The sequence below is a fragment of the Helianthus annuus genome, chromosome 3 (assembly GCF_002127325.2).
Source record: "Helianthus annuus cultivar XRQ/B chromosome 3, HanXRQr2.0-SUNRISE, whole genome shotgun sequence".
In the NCBI taxonomy this organism is placed as follows: Eukaryota; Viridiplantae; Streptophyta; class Magnoliopsida; order Asterales; family Asteraceae; genus Helianthus; species Helianthus annuus.
The window spans coordinates 34,949,065-34,967,783 of NC_035435.2; the positions used below are offsets into that span (position 1 = coordinate 34,949,065).

The 18,719-nt window shown below is 38.0% G+C and overlaps 1 protein-coding gene, 1 long non-coding RNA gene and 1 other non-coding gene across 10 annotated transcripts; 2 read left to right on the plus strand and 1 right to left on the minus strand.

Moving 5' to 3' along the window:
• The first annotated feature begins 526 nt into the window (after positions 1-526).
• Positions 527-1,423, plus strand: LOC110869613 (protein PFC0760c-like). Its single transcript, XM_022118852.1, has one exon. The coding sequence runs from the start codon at positions 527-529 to the stop codon at positions 1,421-1,423; it is 897 nt and encodes a 298-aa protein (XP_021974544.1).
• A 4,624-nt stretch (positions 1,424-6,047) lies between these two features.
• LOC118490814 lies at positions 6,048-6,154 on the minus strand. The gene has a single exon (XR_004890039.1). It is a non-coding gene; the product is annotated as a small nucleolar RNA R71 (small nucleolar RNA).
• Positions 6,155-9,339: 3,185 nt separating this feature from the next.
• LOC110872168 lies at positions 9,340-12,778 on the plus strand. Of its 8 annotated transcripts, none has more exons than XR_004889648.1 (8): positions 9,340-9,515; positions 9,595-9,654; positions 9,728-9,811; positions 10,521-10,602; positions 10,719-10,836; positions 10,936-11,259; positions 11,353-11,696; positions 12,491-12,778. It is a non-coding gene; the product is annotated as an uncharacterized LOC110872168 (long non-coding RNA). The 8 variants fall into 8 exon arrangements; XR_002554227.2 differs by having other exon boundaries at positions 12,494-12,778; XR_004889649.1 differs by having other exon boundaries at positions 10,747-10,836; positions 12,494-12,778.
• Positions 12,779-18,719: the final 5,941 nt, after the last annotated feature.

Genomic DNA, 18,719 nt, shown 5'->3' on the forward strand with positions numbered 1-18,719 from the left:
AACACCAATTCAAGAACAACCGGTTTTCACTTCTCAGCAAATCTTTCAAACACCTCCATCCACACAACCACCTGTCCAAACAACTCCTAGATCTTCTGGATTCAGAAATTGTCCAAACATTCCAGGGAATATTCCACTTATGACATTGGAGATTTCAGTTTTGCAAATGATGAGCAAGTAAAGAAGTTAGAGAAGAAAATGGAAGAAGTTTTGGTTAAAAACAAAAAATTGGTGGATCGTGAGAAGAAATTGGAAAAGCGTGTTAAGTCTGTGGAAGCTGAAAATTCTTCATTGTTAAAGAAAGTTGAAGCTGATCAGGCAGAAATTGATATTCTTAAAGTAAAAGTTGCTGAGTTAGAGGAAGAGAAAGCACGCAGAGATGAGCAGAACACGTATTTTGAGTTAAAGAACAAAGAATTGGAAGCTGCTAAAGCAATGAAAGAACACGAGATATACATGACGAATAAAGTGGTAGAAAACTTGCTTGGAAAATCTGTTGAGCAGAGATTTGAGATTTGATATTGAGATGAAATATAAAGTCAAAGGAGTTGAAGGAACTTCTGAGGTTACTGAAAGATCAATTGTTCCATCCATTGTAGATGAATCTCCTATTCAGAATCCTCGTCCTATTACTGCTGTTTCCGGTATTTTTGAGGAAGATGTATTGATTGATGATGTTATTAATGATGAGGAAGATATTGAAGAGGATGATGACGAAGAGGATGATGATGATGATAAAGTTGATGATGCAGATGATGTATTCTCTGCAAGTAGTCACAGTGATGACGATGAAGACGACAGTCAAGGAGGTACAGGTGTTAAAGTCACCAAAGCATCGAATGAAGAGAATGTCGAAGATTATCTTCATGACGATATGAATGAAGAGCCTGAGGATGATACAGGTGAGGGGGAGAACGTTGAGGATCAGAATGTTGATAAAAGAGAAAAGTTTATTTTGCGTCTCGAGCCTGAAGTTGAGGAAGAAGAAATCAGGCATACTTATACCATGAATGATATTATCGAAATGACGCGTATTGATGATCGTACCTTTAAGTTTGACTTTGAAGAAGAGTTGAATGCATTTGATATAAATCAGCAACCCGACTATCAATACAAGTATGTTGAGGAAGCTGATAATTATGATCGAGTTGAGGTTGAAGACTGTAGCGACGAAGAGAATGTGAATGCTGATACTTCGAACTTTCTAACTCTTGTTGAATTTTTCAGTCAAGAGAACATCGATGAATTGAGAAGGAAAGTGGAAGAGTGTCTAAAGGATAAGAACTTTGATGGTACAACGAAAGATGCACAGAAGGAAGAAAGAAAGAAGTGGTTTAGAAAGAGCAATGAAAGAAAATTCAAGTGGCCATTAAAGTATTATAAGAGAGACAGGGATGTGTCACTCGGGGATATCATCAGTTAGGGATTCTTGCCTCAAGTTAATGTGTATACTACTCGGCGAAAGTTTGGTGTCCAATATTTTGAATACATTCAGGATATCATGTCCCTACCTTGGTGGGATGTTGAGGAATTATCGAAAGTGAGAACGTTTGATTATCTGGTAAGAAAGAATGATGTACCCATTTGGGGTTTGATGAAGTCTGAAGCTTTCAGAGGATTCAAGCACTGGAAGCCTCACTATCGAAGGAAAGTAAAGATAGTGGATCCTGAAACTGGAGTTGAAGAGACAATCTTGAATTTAAAGAAGCCGAGAGTGATCAAAAACATTCCGGTGCCAAAAATGGAACAAGACTTTTACAATGGTTTTGTATATTGGGTGTACAGTTGGTTGACTACTGAGGCTGTGATTACTTACAGAGTTGAAGCTGAAGTTAGATACATTCATGTGTATGATCCTCTATGGCTGGTGAACTGCTGGGCCAAAGACATTGAATGCTTGTTTGTTAACAAGATAGGATTTAAAGCTGAAGATAAAGACCAGGCTATGCAGTTTCAGAAAGTCATTTCTATTTGTTTACAGAAAGGGATTAATACAGAAAGTCAATGGTCATCTAAATGGAGAAAGATAGAGCAAGAAGAAAAGTTGAAAGCTGAGAAAGAACGAAAGGCTCGTGAAGACAGAGACAACATGCTAAGGCATACTTTGGTTCAAAGAATGGCTGATGAAGAAAAGAAAAAATTTGATGCGAACGAAAAGCTTAGGAAGATGTTGCAGCGAAAGCCTAAGCCGAGGGAAGAGAAATTCAATTCGTTGTGAAGCAAGTACTGAAGACCTGACTGAAGACTCTGGCAATATCCAAGGGGGAGTTTGTTGGTGCATATTGTCTATAGCCTATGTCTACAGTCTAGGTCATGTCGGTAGCATGTAGTAGGTTTTACAGGGGTCGAAAATGTAAATTTATATGTTTTGTAGTGATTTCGCACGAAATAGCAAGTTGCTATTTCGCACGAAATCAAGATGTGTTATTTCGTACGAAATAGCATAATGCTATTTCGTGCGAAATTAGATGCCTATATATATGGCATGTGTGCTTCTCATTTGGTACGAAATCAAGTGTGGTGTAACGAAGTGCTGTCGGATTTCTACCGTGTATTCAAGTCAATTATCAATGAGAAGCTTGTTTTAAGTGATATACTTTGTTTCTAGTCATTTCTTACACTGATTCTAGGCTGTTTGTTTGTTTTTGCCTCTCAAACAGTTCTGTGTTGACTTTAACCGACTCATTAGGTCGTAAAACGATCCTACAAAAATGATGATGCCACAACAATCAATTACTGCAAGTCAATGGGCATGCATAACGAATCAAAATCAAAGCATTCAGAATTTGTTATTAAGTGAAAGTGAAACGGGTAGCAGCAATCGCCCACCAAAGCTCAATCATATGAACGACTATCAATCATGGAAAGGTCGATTTCAAACTTATGTTCTAGGGCAAAACACCGAGCTATGGACGTGTTTCACTACGCCATATAACACAGCTCTTGAAGAAGCAGGATCAAATCCAACGACCTAAGCAAATATGCAGGAAAACAACAAAAAGGCATATGATCTGAAAAAGAAGGCGTTTGCTATCCTTACACAAGCACTCTACAAAGACATTTATCATCAATTCAGTTATTGTACTAGCACGAAAGCCTTATGGGACGCCTTGGTAGCAAGAGGAGAAGGAAATGCGGCTTCAAGAAAGACACGCCACGATTTGTTGAAAAAGGAATTTGAAGCATTTCATTCATGGAAAACGAAACATTAAATGATATGACAACTCGTTTTTATCATTTAATCAGTGAAATGTATTCTTATAATGTTATTGTAACCCAACAGGAAATGGTTGCAAGGTTTGCTGATGCCATACCCCCAAAGTGGAGTCCATTCATTGAATTGTTAAAGCATACAAGTGTTTTAGACACTGCCACTATCTATGATTTCATTCAGAGATTGGAAAACAAGGATGAAGAAGAAATCCGGAAAGCTAAACACATTACAATTCCTCAAAATCCGGAAATCTACCTTGGAGGTTTTAATCCTGCATCCAGCTCCAGTTCCAATCAGCAACCAAAACTACAAACGACCTTTGTATCCAATACAAGCCCCTTCCCTTAGTCAGCTCCTCAGGTTTTCGATCCAAGTGCCTATCTCCCACCACCACATCTTATGGCACAAGCTTATGCCCTTTCAAACCTCAATTAGATCCGAGTGCCTGGCTCCCTAAACCCCAACCTCAACCTCAAGCTTCCACAACTCAACCTCAGTTTAATCCAAGTGCCTATCTTCCGCCATCACCACAATCCCAACCACCACCACAAGCCCAACCACAACAAGCATGTTACAGTAACAACTTTCAGCCCCAAAACCCCAACATAGTCAGAGTTAATACTTCAAACCTTTCAAAAGTTAGTATAGAAGTTGCAAAAGAACATATGGAACTTCTCAACACAATGTTCAGTGCCTACTGTGGATTGGTGATGTGTGCAAAATGCAACATATAAATTACATCAAATGTGGCATAAAGCTAACCCTTTTTTAGTACTAATGTTGGAAAAAGTGTGTTTTTGTCTTCCTTTTGTATTTTCAGGATTAAATGAGCTCAAATGAACAAAAGAAACAAAAAGACAGCTAAATCTAACATAAATACAAGAAAAGGGATAAATGTGGCACGCCCGACCCCCGACAACATCTGCCCAAGCAAAAGCAAGAGAAAAGAAGGCTGAACACGCCCTATGCTCAATGAGCACGGGGGCGTGCACAAGTGTCTGCAGAAAAGACAAAGTTGTAGAAGCTTTTATCACCCACCACGGGGGTGTGTCCAGCGGACACGGGGCCGTGGTCAACTCTACAATTATTTTACTGTCTATATAAAATAAAAGATTTTCACCATTCGTATCTCCAAGGTCTATATGGAGATATGTTGGCTACCTGGTCGGGGGTTAAGGGAATGGTTTGGTAAGAGTCTTTCCTTGTTCAGTGTATAGATCCTGCAAGGACCTGTGTCAACTTTAGTAAGTCCTCCTTCAATACCCACTGGTATTGGATGGCGGGGGGTCCGAACTCCTTGATCCCCTTATATGTAAACTACTATTAAAACATTAACCCGGCTATTTAGGATTGTATCCCTGCTGACTCAAACTACTTAGCCGAGGGTAACGTCACCTTCAAAAGAAGGGCCTACCACATTACGCATTAATAACTTAATTAATTATCTTTCAATAATCCAACCCTTTAGGATTATATCCTTGCTGACTCAAACTACAGGGTTGAGGGTAACGTCACCTTTAAAAGAGGGACCTACTACTATAACTAAGATAATCTCTTAAAAAGTGCACAAATGCGGAAATAATCACAGGTTACACTAAACGTGAGTCGGATACAAGTGATTCATCTTGTCTATGTGTTTTTATTTTTATTTTTATTTTCAGCATTTTTAGTTTTTATTTTATAGTTTAAACCTTTTTCTAAACTTTTGATTTGATTAGACGTTGAGGATAAACAGGTACTAAAAGCTCTTGTGTGCTTGGACGACCTCGGTATCTTGCAAACACTATACTACGCTCACGATGGGTGCACTTGCCCATATGTGTGTTTGGTGTTACTAAAATATCGTGTTTTATAAATTTAAAACTTGACTAACATGTAAAAAGGGCTAAAAATATACATAAAAACCTATACCACCACACGCACAGCAAGTTTTTGGCACCGTTGCCGGGGACACAAGGATTTTAAGAATGTTAGGAATCAACAGCCTAATCGTTTTTTTCTTATTTTTCTGTTTTTTTAGGATTTTTATAAATTTTCAGCTTCTACAGAGCTCAGAACGGGCCGTGCCTGGTCGGACACGGATCGTGCCCAGCATTATTACAGGAAGTTTTTATTTTTCGAGTTACAGACAGTTGACCACGGGGCCGTGTCGGTGCAACACGGGGCCATGTCGAGCTCCCCAATAACAGGGATGCGGAAAACAATCACTGTATCTCCGACCACGAGCCGTGTTCATCTGAGCACGGGGCCGTGGTGAAACTTCTGACCAAGATTCTGTTTTGTTTTTATTGCAGGACTTGGAACCCAGGCGCCACATCTGAACTTTCCACGAAGTGTATGAGCTCAAGTTCTAGTAGAGACATAAAAGAACCTCTAGACGAACCCGAACGCTTTCTAAGAAAAAGACTTAAAGCTAAAAACGAAGAGAAAGTTTCGAGGGACCCACTTCCAATGGCGGACCAACGTACCCTCATGGATTACCTACGACCCACCATAGGTAATCTCGGCGCCGCTATCAATGCACCGAATGTCGAAGCCAACAACTTCGAACTTCGGCTGCATTTGATACAAATGCTGCAAAACTCCGCAAGCTTCCATGGGCTTGCGGATGAGGATCCCCATCTACATATTACTAACTTCTTAGAAATATGTGATACCTTTCGGATAAATAAATCGAGCATCAAACGACGCCATCCGCCTTCGAATGTTTCCATTTTCACTAAAATACTGAGCTAAGGATTGGCTTAATACCCTCCCAGTTGCCTCAGTAAATACCTGGGATGAACTAGCCCAAAAGTTTCTATATAAGTATTTCCCTACTGCTAAAATGGCTAAATTAATGACTGATATTAATACATATTCACAAGAGGATGGGGAATCCTTATATGAAACTTGGGAAAGGTTCAAGGAGCTACAAAGAAAGTGTCCTCATCATGGTCTTGGGGTATGGCAACAAGTATCCACTTTCTATAATGGGTTGTTGCCACACACAAGACAAACACTTGACTCTAGCTCCGGGGGACTTTTAGGTAATCGTCGCCCAAATGAAATATATAATCAAATTAAGGAAATTGCTCAAACCAATTTTCAGTACCACAGTCCCCGAGACAATAAATCTATTGCCCCGGGCGCCCATAAGGTTGACGAAAGCACATCTTTACAAGCTCAAATCGAGGCCCTTTCTTCAAAAATCAAAAAGCTAGAGATGGCAAAAACGACCTCGGTTATGGCTTGTGAGCGGTGTGGTGGGCCACATGAAAATTGGAGTTGTATGAAAGAATTGGATAATCAAACAGAAACGGTAAACTATATTGATAGTAGACCTAGGCCGTCGGGTCCTCCAACGGGTACCTACAACCAAGGATGGCGTAACCACCCTAACCTTGGTTGGAGAGAACCTGACAATAGTAGTAACCAACAAAATCTAAACCGACGAACAAACTTTCAACAACCAAGAAACGAGTCCCAAAATTTATCTCAACAACAAGGGGGACGAGAAAGGCTTGAAGATACCGTATCTCGCCTCATCTCCGACACCGAAAAGAAAAACTCGGATCGATTTCAACAACTGGAATCGAATTTTAGAAATCAACAAGCTAGTATTCAAAACATTGAAAAACAATTAAATCAACTAGCTCAAAATTTCTCCGAGAGACCACAAGGCGCGTTACTAAGTAATACCGAAACCAACCCAAAGGCGCAAGTACATCTCATCACATTGAGAAACCGTACCATGGGTCCCGAGGAGGCTCCATTACCTCCAACTGAAAAGAGCCGATCTAGCCAAACCATAACTCCACCAACGCCCCAACAATAGAAGGCTCCTCCACCAAATCAAGAGCCCACCAAGAATCCTCCGGTTTCGTACCCCGGTCAGTTAATTCGCCAAAAGACCAATGAGCAATTCGCAAAGTTCCAAAATTTGCTAAAACAATTGCATGTTAATGTTCCATTTATCGAAGTCCTAACCCAAATGCCTAAATATTCAAAATTTATGAGGGACTTCCTCACTCACAAAAGGAAAATTGAATCATTGCAATTAGTTAATTTAAGCGATGAATGCTTCGCCCTGCTACTCAACAAACTCCCGCAAAAGAATATTGACCCTGGAAGCTTCACAATTCCTTGTTCGATTGGGGAATCTCCCATTCGGAATGCAGTAGCCGACCTCGGGGCTAGCATCAACCTCATGCCCGCATCAATGTTCAATCGACTCGACCTAGGGAAAACAAGCCCTACAAAAATGAGCATACAACTCGCCGATAGGTCCGTCAAATATCCACAAGGTGTCGCTGAAAATCTATTTGTCAAAGTCGGCGAATTTGTCTTCCCGGCCGACTTTGTCATAGTAGATACGGAGAAGATACCTAAGTACCACTCATCTTAGGGAGGCCATTCCGAGCTACGGCCCACACAGTGGTAGACATGAATGGTGGAACACTGACATTGAGAATTGGGGACAAGGAAATGAAGTTCGGAGTTGGAAAGAGAGTAGAGGACAATGACCCGGTCACTTACATGAAGGTCATAAACTCAAGTTTGGATGATGCTCCCTGACGGTGCAGCATGGGATGCAAAACATCCCACTTGGGTAACATATGACCAGGCTTTGGGTCTAGCTAAGGACCCTTATAAACGTGGCACACCACGGAGGCATTCCGCGGAACTATCCTTATTTTAGTTTAGATTAATTTTTATGTTTTCTAGTTTAGTTTTAATTTTCAGGAATAAAACACACTCGGGATGATGAAGGATACCAAGGGAAAACTTGAACCGGTACCCCATGCACAAAAACAGGGCCTGCCGCAAAATTTTCTTCGTACAGCAAGTTCAGCACAGGCCGTGTCCAGCCAACACGGCCCCGTGTTGAACCATCTGCAGAAGATCGCCCAGTTCAGGTAACTGGACACGGGGAGTGTTCGCTGAACACGCTCCCGTGCCCAGGCTTCTGTTTCTTTTTAATGATTTCTGTTACTGACAACCTGAACATGGGGCCGTGCCCGGACACCACGGCCCGTGTCTAGTTGCCCAGTAACATTAAAATTTGTTTTTAAACACACTTTTACACATTCAATCAACCTAAAAACTTATTTTTGGGACACATTGAGGACAATGTGTAATTTAAGTGTGGGGGGATGCTAAAACCTTGAATCTTACAAGTCCTAATTACAAGCCTTACACAAAACTCTATTGGAACCGCTAAACACCCCAATTTTTTTTAAAAAACTTTTCATTTTTTTTACTTGTCTTGATTTAATTTAGGAATTTCAAGTTCTAAAAAGGTTATATTTTTTACAAATTTACTACCGATAGTGTCGTGATAAAAAGAACCAACATAAGAAAATTATGAAACGGCATGACAAATGTAGTTAAAATTTGATTATATATATATACTTGATCACATAAAAACCCATTCCAACAAAAAGTGAGTTTTGAGCCTTTATTGAGCATACAAATACACATCTTTAAACTAAATGCTCATTTTTCGTTTCTTGTGTGAATAGCCGCTTGGTTCTTACGACTCTAGAACTTGCCATGACGATACATTCCCGGTCCTTACCAACTTAAAACCAAGCAAGTAAATGATGGAGGCATCAGGACTAACCCTTTTTATTTCAACAACATTATTTTTCTTTTTTTTACCTCCTACCCAAAATCCCCCTAGTTAACCCATTTGAGCCTAAACCTTTTCATTTCTTAACCCAAAACAAACACCCTTTTACCCACCAAAACCCTTTTTCATTTTAAACCCTTTATTTTAGTAACAAAGCTCGGTTTTTCTTATGACTTCCTTATCAATATATATATATATATATATATATATATATATATATATATATATATATATATATATATATATATATATATATATATATATATATATATATATATATATATATATATATATATATATATATATATATATATATATACTACTTTAATAAGCATATATGAAGGGCAAGAATGGTCATTTGCCATTGTACAACCATTTTAAGCATATTATACAACCTTTAAAGCATAAAGGTGTTGAAAAAATCCTTCAACACGCGGAGCATCCTAATCGGATCTCTTTGACCCGTTTTACTCAAATGGATCCAATATATACTTTCTTTCACTCAATCTAAACCCTAAATTTATTTCATTCACATCCGCCCCCATTCTTCTTCTTCTTCTCTCTCTCACCAGACACGACGATTTCACTAGATCCGCCCCCATCCTTCTTTCTCTGGCGATTCCGACATCAGAACTACTGGGTTCAACTTCTTTTAGGGTTTCTTTCTCCGGTGGAAAAAAGATCCAGGTACTTTTTTTGCCAAATGTTTTCTTAGATCTATCGTACCACCGTCGACTTAGAGGTTGTTTTGTTTGTTCTGTTATAGATGAAGATGGAGCGGTGGAGATACCGTCGACTTAGATCTACCTTACCACCGTCGAGCCAGGTAATTTTTTTTTTGCTGAAATTTTTGTCAGATCTACCGTCATTTTTTGAGGATTTTTGATGAATATTGACAGATCTGAGGTTACACGACTAAGGAATATGAGAACCATAACTTTGCAGATCTGAGTTCTTAGATGAATATTGACAACCCGGATCTGGTATGTTTGTAGCTGATTATGTTTTTTACAGATCTGGTATGTTTGTAGCTGATTTACATGCTTATGTTACTGATTATGTTTGTTACAGATTTGGTATGTTTGTAGCTGATGATGTTTGTTATAGATCTAATGTTACTGATTAAATATGTGTACTTTTTGTTAAATTCAAACATTTTATGATATGGGTCTCGCGGTATGTGGTGTATTTTGGTCCATTTTATGAAATTACGAATGGGTGGTTCAAGATTTTAATAGGTTTCATTATCAGGGTAAAAAGATAATTGTTTGGATTATAAGTAATAGTTGGTTTTAGATAAAATGTTCATATAAAATATATATCTGTTAGTATAGTCTCACGACGATGATGAAAAAAATGCAGTTGAGATGCTGATATTGCTGTTACAGTCTTATGTTTATCGTAATACTGTCTTTTCCTGCTCAAGTTCTTGCATAAAATAGAAATAATAGCTTTGGGCTTTTTGTGTGGGAATATGCAGGAATCCAGTGTTGTTTACCCAGAGTTATGTTTAGTGCCTTGAGAAACCTTATTAATGGATTTTTAATAGAAAATAAATATTATTAGTTAATTACCAATTAAAAAGATTCAGTTGCTGATTTAAAGAAATTACGGTTACACGTCGAATAGACTGAACAAGTTAAACACGTCGAATGCACTAACGAACACTGATTCTTCTTTTGATTTGTGTAGGTCACCTGCTTTAGTTCTGGTTGGTTTCTCGAGCATGTCCATCGCAACTGAGACGAGATCCCGGCGGTCGATGGTGGTTGAGGTAAGTCTGGCGACTTTATTTTGATTTGTGTAGGTCACGTGCTTCAGTTCTTGTTAGTTCTAGCAACTGATGTAGAAATTTTGCAAATTTGGGGAATGTAATGATACTTCTAACAGTTTTGGTAGTGATTTGCCACGACAACAGTGACTGCCGGTGCTGGAGGCGAACTGCGGACGTCGGACTGGGATGGAGGATGATGGTGGCGCAGGCGAACTCCAGACTCGAAGGTTACAGGTTGCTTTTTACATCCAAACACTCCGTTATGTTATACGGTTTAAACTTAATGTTGGTTCGTAATGACAAAGCAAGAAAATACTTGACTGACATGCGTAGAAAGACACCGGTGTCTTTCCCTGAGAAGTTTCTACAAGCTGACCCATTGGCACTTAAACTATTGCAACGGCTATTGGCCTTCGACCCAAAAGACCGACCCACTGCAGAACAAGCTCTAGCTGACCCGTACTTCAAGGGCCTATTAAAAGTCAAGCGTGAGCCATCATGTCAGGCGTTTTCCAAATAGGAATTTGAGTTTGAGAGACGAAGAGTCACAAAAGACGATATCAGGGAATTAATATATCGGGAGATTCTAGAATACCACCCTCAGTTGCTCAAAGATTACCTGGCAAGCAATGATAACTCTGGTTTTGTTTATCCTAGGTTGTTTTTAATAACTTAATATTTAGTAAATTACATTTTCTTATCCTATTAGACTCTTTATTGATTCTAACAGGTTTCTTTTGTAACGTGTAGTGGCATTGGCCAAATTAGGAGGCAGTTTGCATATCTTGAGGAAAACGATGGGAAAAGTGGGCCCATTATACCTCCAGAGAGACGCTTGTCTTAATGTACGCGAGCCTCTGAAGCGTTTTCAGCTTCCCGGCCCACACGTACCAGAGGGAGCAATGTCGGCTCATGAAAATCTCAACTGAACCAAGAGCCCATCAAAGCACCTGGTGCAACCTGTCGGACAAATTGATCGGTGCAGTTTTTGGCATACCGTAAACCGATTTCCATCCTCTACAATGCATCTTGAATCCTGTCAGGATATCTTCTGGGATCGATCCGTAAATCCATCCAATCTTTCGAAGAAAGGGGTACGACATCAAGTTAATAGATATTCAGTTAAAAAGAAAAGTGTCAAATGGGTCAAACAAATTGAATAGTATATTCAAACACGTAAAACCTCAATTGTTTTACTAGAAACATGTGTTTATTATTATAAAAAATATATAACTTTTTAATCATACAAATTAATTATTTTATAATTTTGAAAACGTGGATAAAAGAATGTTTACTTGTCCGCCCAACGTGGTTTGACATGTATTGACCCGTACAAAAAGAATACATGTTTATTGTTTAAACACATAAAAGCTAAACTGTTTTACTACAAACATGTGTTTATTATTATAAAAAAACCAACTTTTTAATCATATTTGCATGTTAATTATTTAATAATTTTGAAAACGTATATAAAACAGTGTTTACTGGTCCGTTAATAGCTGGTTATTGAAAGTTTGAAACTTACATCGAAGAACACGACATTGCGATTAGCGTAACGATCGTTGTGATCTATACCGTCGAATCGTTGTGGTAACTGGACGTAACAGAGCTTTTTACCCAACTGTGGGTCCATTAAGAAGCACATAGCTTCTCTTATAGCTTTACAGAGGTCGAACTCTTGCTATTACGCTATCTATCGCTACAACCCTATTAGCGAGCCTAGACCTAAACGCTACGTAGCGCGCTTTAGCGATCGCTGCGCTTGCTATTGACAGCTGTGATCTCTAGCGCGCTTTAGCGATCGCTACGCTTGATATGATGTCATTAAATTTATTAGTTTTAAATTTGAATCATTTACTAATAAATTGGGTATTGTGGGTATGTATAGCAGTCTTTTGGAATTAAAGTTGGATATGGTGGCATTCCTGGGCTTTCAGGCGGAAGACACAGGTCGGCCTCTCAAGCAACAACACACTTATATTTCTGTTGCATGTTTTTAAGTCCAGCTTAACAAAGTGTTTTTTGTGGGTCAAATGGGTAGAAGAAATAAGACCAGCTAAAAGGGAATCAAGTGTGGTTCAAAGGTTTCCCTAAGGGAATTTTTTAATGCACAGTGTTATTGTAACATAGATGATTTGTAGTCTATTTAGATGCCTTCGCATTGATTCTTTTTTTTCGGGTGCATTGATTCTTTTTATTTCGGGTTTGAACAAGTACAAGCAGCCTAAACTTCCAAACTAATAAATAAATGCACCACAAGGTTAAAATTATATCTGGTAAAAGAAACTAATATATTTTTTTTTTACTTCACCTTGGGAAGCAGACATTCAGTCAATAGTTTGGTTTTACAACTCAAACTCAATGTATTTTTAATGTAAAAAAAGATTAATAATCTGACCCATCCTAATCTCAATAAAAATTACCAATTTTAGATCAATCGGTTTTGACCTGCACCTGCTTTATAAAAAATTAATACAAATCTATAAGAAGAAAAAAGTTAAATAAGACAAAATAGTAAGTAGTCAAGGTTATAAATGAATGAATGAGAAATAAATAATAAAAAATATAGAGATAGGTACCAGGGAGGGGTTTATGGTGATCTGAATGCTCTAATATCATTACTAATTAACGTAGACAGCTATAAAACTATATACACATTTGTACCTTTTATTTTAACTATGATACATAAGATCCTTGTATAATCATCTACCTTACCTTTTTAATCATTTTTTATACTCTTGATATATAAAAAAAATACATTATGCGGTTCTTATAATTTACATAAAGTTGGTTTTATGTTAAAGACGCACTTATATCGTCTCATCTATTAATTTATGGGGATATTAGTGACAATTCTAAAATACTTTTGATTACCTTAATTTCTTTAAAATTTAAATAAAAGAATGGAATATATTTTAAAATAAGAATGAAATATGTAAAACTTATTAGTTTATCATCTCTCTTTTTTCACTTTTACGCATGTTTTTTTAAGTTATATTTCATTTTATATTCAAATCCACAATAGAGGTCAATGCAATTCTCATTTCACCTTTTGTATTCATGAAAACTCTATTTTCAATACACCCATTATGGTTAAAATTAATCATACAAAATTTATGTTCTCAAATCCTTGGTACACACTACGTCATCAAGTTAACCATATCATTTTATAATGCACAACTAGGAGACTCCCAATATCTATTATGATGAAGAATGATGATCGATTTATGAAGATAAGATAATTGAGATGTGTAAAGCTTATGATAAAAATTGATCTCATCACACTGTAACTAACACGGTTTTTTGTTTTTAAATTACTATGCTTAAGACTGAAATTCCTTATTCATGGGTTCGTTATTATTTAATTGAAATTGTTAGGCCATTGCATAGATATGCTACACCGATGCTACGAATAAGAAAACTAACAACCGTGTGTATAATACGATATATCACGAGGTGATTAAAAAAGTAACAAAAAACGAGTAATGCATTGTAAATTGTCACCGCCGCCGCGTCGCGTGAGTTTCCTACACAACCCTAAACTATACCAACCTAAGTGATATGTTTCCCGCCGCATCGCGCGGGTAAACGACTAGTATATATATATCTATATATATATATATATATATATATCTATATATGATTATGATGATGAAGCCAAAAGAAATAAACAAACAAGTTTATCAAAAAGAACTTTTTTTGAAAAAAAAATTGCTTTATTAAAAAAGTTATAAAAATAAAGTCTTACGAAAACCGACGCTTTTTATGCCTTTCGCCTTTTTCTACTGACCACTAACCAAACCACCTACCTTTAACTCAAGCCTAACCCTACCCCCAAAAGTCCTCTTGATATTTACAAAGGCGTATAGTTAAAAAGGAGGAGGATTGATTGCTTGGTAAGCTTATGGTAGAAGTAAGTTCGATGCCGCTCTCGAGTGTTTCACAAAAATACATTTTCAGCCGAGTGTTGAGTGATCCCCCGTGAGGTATGTGAACTTGTATATAAATGGAATTTTAAAAAGGCATGTTATGCCCTAATAAGTAATTTATCTTGTGTAATGTTCTAAATAAATCATGACCAATAGGATTGTAAATAAAATAAAAATGAAACCTAATAAAGAATCTTGGAAATCCCGTGTCACACCCTGGCTTTTGCGGAAGCGTGGGTTTATTTGGTGTGACTTCTTATTACCATAGCAATTATCATAACAATGCTATATGAAATAAAACATATGATGTTTATCCATTCATCAAACTTTAAAGGTTACCATGACAACATTGTTTAAAAGTCGACACATCAAACCAAATACAACGATGACATAATGAAAACATGTTTAACGACATAACGAAAGACATGAAATAAAAACACAGTTTAAGACTTGTAACCCATCCAGGCAAGGGTCACACTTCCTAAACTCGGATGACATCATTATTCCCTATGCAGCTTGACGTGATTGCATACCTTGTCAGATCCACTAATTTCCTGAAATACATGTAGTTTGAAAAATCAACAAAAAGTTGAGCGAGTTCATGTAAAAGTGAGTATGAATAAACCTTTAAAGTATGTATAAAAGTCCTTGGTTTGTTGCAATAAGGAAAAAGAGATCACCAATGGGTTGCAAGGCCACTGGTATATGTAAGAAAGTGCAGGGAAACTCAAACCTAGCAAATTTGTTACCGGGCTTCGGCTGGAAGACACAGTCACCTCTATGGGCCACCCCGGCCTCACAGGTGTGGGCTCGCTACACCCAAATAGATCTATCACTCTTGTGTCCCTCGGTCCTAACAACGAGGATTAATGGCCTCAAGTGTTGTGCCCACCCCTCACATGATCTAGTAGTATAAACCCTCCCTACGCTAATCATACCATGTAAGTAAATGTTTGTAATAATTATCGCATGTTGATGCGTGTTAGTTTGTATATGTTTTAGATGTATATTTTAAGCCCTTTTTACACCTTTTAGCCAAGTTTTAAATTTATAAAACACGATATTTACTAACACTAAACACGCATATGGGCAAGTGCACCCATCGTGGACGTAGTATAGTGTCGGTAAGATACCGAGGTCGTCCAAGGACACAAGAGCTTTTAGTACCGGTTTATCCTCAACGTCTAATCAAATCAAAATGTTAGAAAAAGATTTTTAAACTAAGAAAATAAAACTAACTAAAATGCTGAAAAATAAAATAAAAATAAAACAGACAGACAAGATGAATCACTTGGATCCGACCCTTGTGTAGTGTAACCTTTGATTATTTTCGCACTTTTGCACTTGTTTAAGAGATTATCTTAGTTATTGTAGTAGGCCCCTCTTTTGAAGGCGACGTTACCCTCAACCAAGTAGTTTGAGTAAGCAAGGATACAATCCTAAAGGGTCGGATTATTGAAAGATAATTAATTAAGTTATTAATGCATAATGTGGTAGGCCCCTCTTTTGAAGGCGACGTTACCCTCAGCTAAGTAGTCTGAGTCAGCAGGGATACAGTCCTAAGTAGCTGGGTTAAACTTTTAATAGTAGTTTAACTTATGAGGGGATCAAAGAGTTTGGAGCCCCGCCATCCAATACCTTTGGGTATTGAAGGAGGTCCTACTAAATTTGACCCAGGTCCTTTGCAGGATCTATACACTGAACAATGGCAAGATTCTTACCAAACAGTTCCCTAAACCCCCGACCAGGTAGCCAACATACCTCCATATAGACCGTGGAGATATGAATGGTGAAAATCTTTTATTTTATATAGAAAGTAAAATAATGCCAAGACACCACTGACAAACGATAAGGAATAATCACCTTCAGCATAAGAAACTAGTAATTAAAGTCATTAATACAAAACCAATTAAAAACTGCAAAAGATAAAAAATAAAAAGTATTACACTAAACACTTGTCTTCACCAAGTGATGTAAGAGACTTAGGCAAACATGGCCTTTGATTGTCAAGAACTCTTTCCATCAATCTTGGATCCCGAGACGACTCACACTCTATGATGGACAATGGATGATGGTGGTGGATGATGGTGTTGTGATGCTGGTGGGTGGTGGGTGAAGTGTGAGAGAGGTGGTGTGCCAAGGGATGAGTTGCAAGAGCTCCAAACACTCCTATTTATAGGCTGAACAGAAGCTCGGGCACGGCCCCGTGCTTGCTGGGCACGGCCTCGTGCCGGCTGGGCACGGCCCCGTGTCCATCTGACACTTTCTTTTTTCATTAATTGTAATTCGCAATTACAATAAATGCGCCTGCAGCAAGTTGACCACGCCCCCGTGTCCGCTGGGCACGGCCCCGTGGTGGGCAGTAGAAGCTTCTATAGGTTTGTCTTTTCTGCTGCTTCTTGGGCATGGCCCCGTGCTCGCTGAGCACGGGGCGTGTTCAGTCTTCTGTCTTCTTTGTTTTGCTTAGGAGGATGCTGTCGGGGGGTCGGGCATATCACTTTTGTTCCTTTTCTTGTAGTTTTGTTAGATTTTGCTGTCTTTTTGCTTCTTTTGTTATTTTGAGCTCTTTTAATCCTGAAAATACAAAAGGAAGACAAAAGCACACTTTTTCCAACATTAGTACTAAAAAAGGGTTAGTTTTAAGCCATTATTGATGTAATTTATATGTTGCATTTTGTGCACATCAAATACCCCCACACTTGAATCTTTGCTTGTCCTCAAGCAAAACTCTTTATAATGTGGCTTTATTCACTCCCAAATGGAATGGGTAGAAGAGAAGGTTTTTGGGCTTGTCATAGAGTGTCGGGAATTCCAAGATTATTTAGGTTTTATTTTTATTTATTTACAATCCTATTCGTCATGATTTATTAAAAACGTTTCATAAGATAAATTATTTATTAGGCATAGCATACCTTTTTAAAATTCCATTTATATACAAGTTCACATACCTCACGGGGGAATCACTCAACACTCGGCCGAAGGTGTATTTTTAGTGAATCACTCGAGAGCGGCATGGAGCTTACTCCTACCATAAGCTTGCCAAGCAATCAATCCTCCTCCTTTTTAACTTTATACCTTTGTAAATATCAAGAGGACTTTTTGGGTGAAGGGTTAGGCTTGGGCTAAAGGTGGGTGGTTGGGTTAGTGGTTAGTAAAAATGGCGAAAAGCGTAACGAACATCGGTTTTTTCGAAAGACTTTTTGTTTTTTAGCATTTTTTTTAGGAAGAGTCATTAGAAAACCGAATGTTGTTACTAAAATAAAGGGTTAAAAATAAAAAGGTTTAGGTGGGTAAAAAAAAGGTGATGGTTTTTGTTATGGGTGAAATTCTGAGCCCATATCCTGAGAAATATCTTAGATTATATCTTGGTTATATGATATCTGTTCACATCCGGGATGCTGATTCAGGATATTGGTAACATCCTGAATGGTATCCTCAGGATCACTAACGGATTATGTGCAGGTACGTGGGTTAGAAGCTAGCAACGTTCACAAGGAATCATTTTGCGGAAGACTCGGTCCAAGTCGTTCGAATAAAGACGTTGAAGCCGCATTACTCGGTCTACAACGTTTACAATGGAATATTCGGAGCATCCCATATTTATAGGAATTTTCGTTTGTAATTTGTTACTATAAATAGGTGGGTATACCAGATCGAATAGGACATCACATCAACACTCACTACACTCTTACACTTGTTCTCTCGCAACTTTTACTTTCACACAAAGCATTGTAACACTTAGCGATCTGGTCAATATCCTGCACTGTATCCTGAAGTTTGAAGCAATAAGAAGAACTAGGCAGCTGCGATTGTCAGCTCCCGAGGTTTTATGCCAGCGATCTAGATTGATCAAGGGCTTTCCTCGTACATCTCGTGTCATTTCCTTTACTTTTTGCTCATGGTTTGATCATAGATACAACTCAATATCCTGAGCCGTATCCTGAAAACTGTTTTTACAAACAACATAACCAACATATTTTCAATACACTTTTTAGCACACTACCTCACTTAACTAATTTGATCTCTAAATTGCTTCGGTAATTTTTGACCAAAACAATTTGGCGCCCACCGTGGGGCAAGTGGTGCTATCTTTACTAAAAATTTTTGTGAAATCGCTAATCAGTTTTCTGTTTTCAAAACTTCTTGCCACATTATTTGCAATGGCCACAAGATCAAGCATGAGCTCCT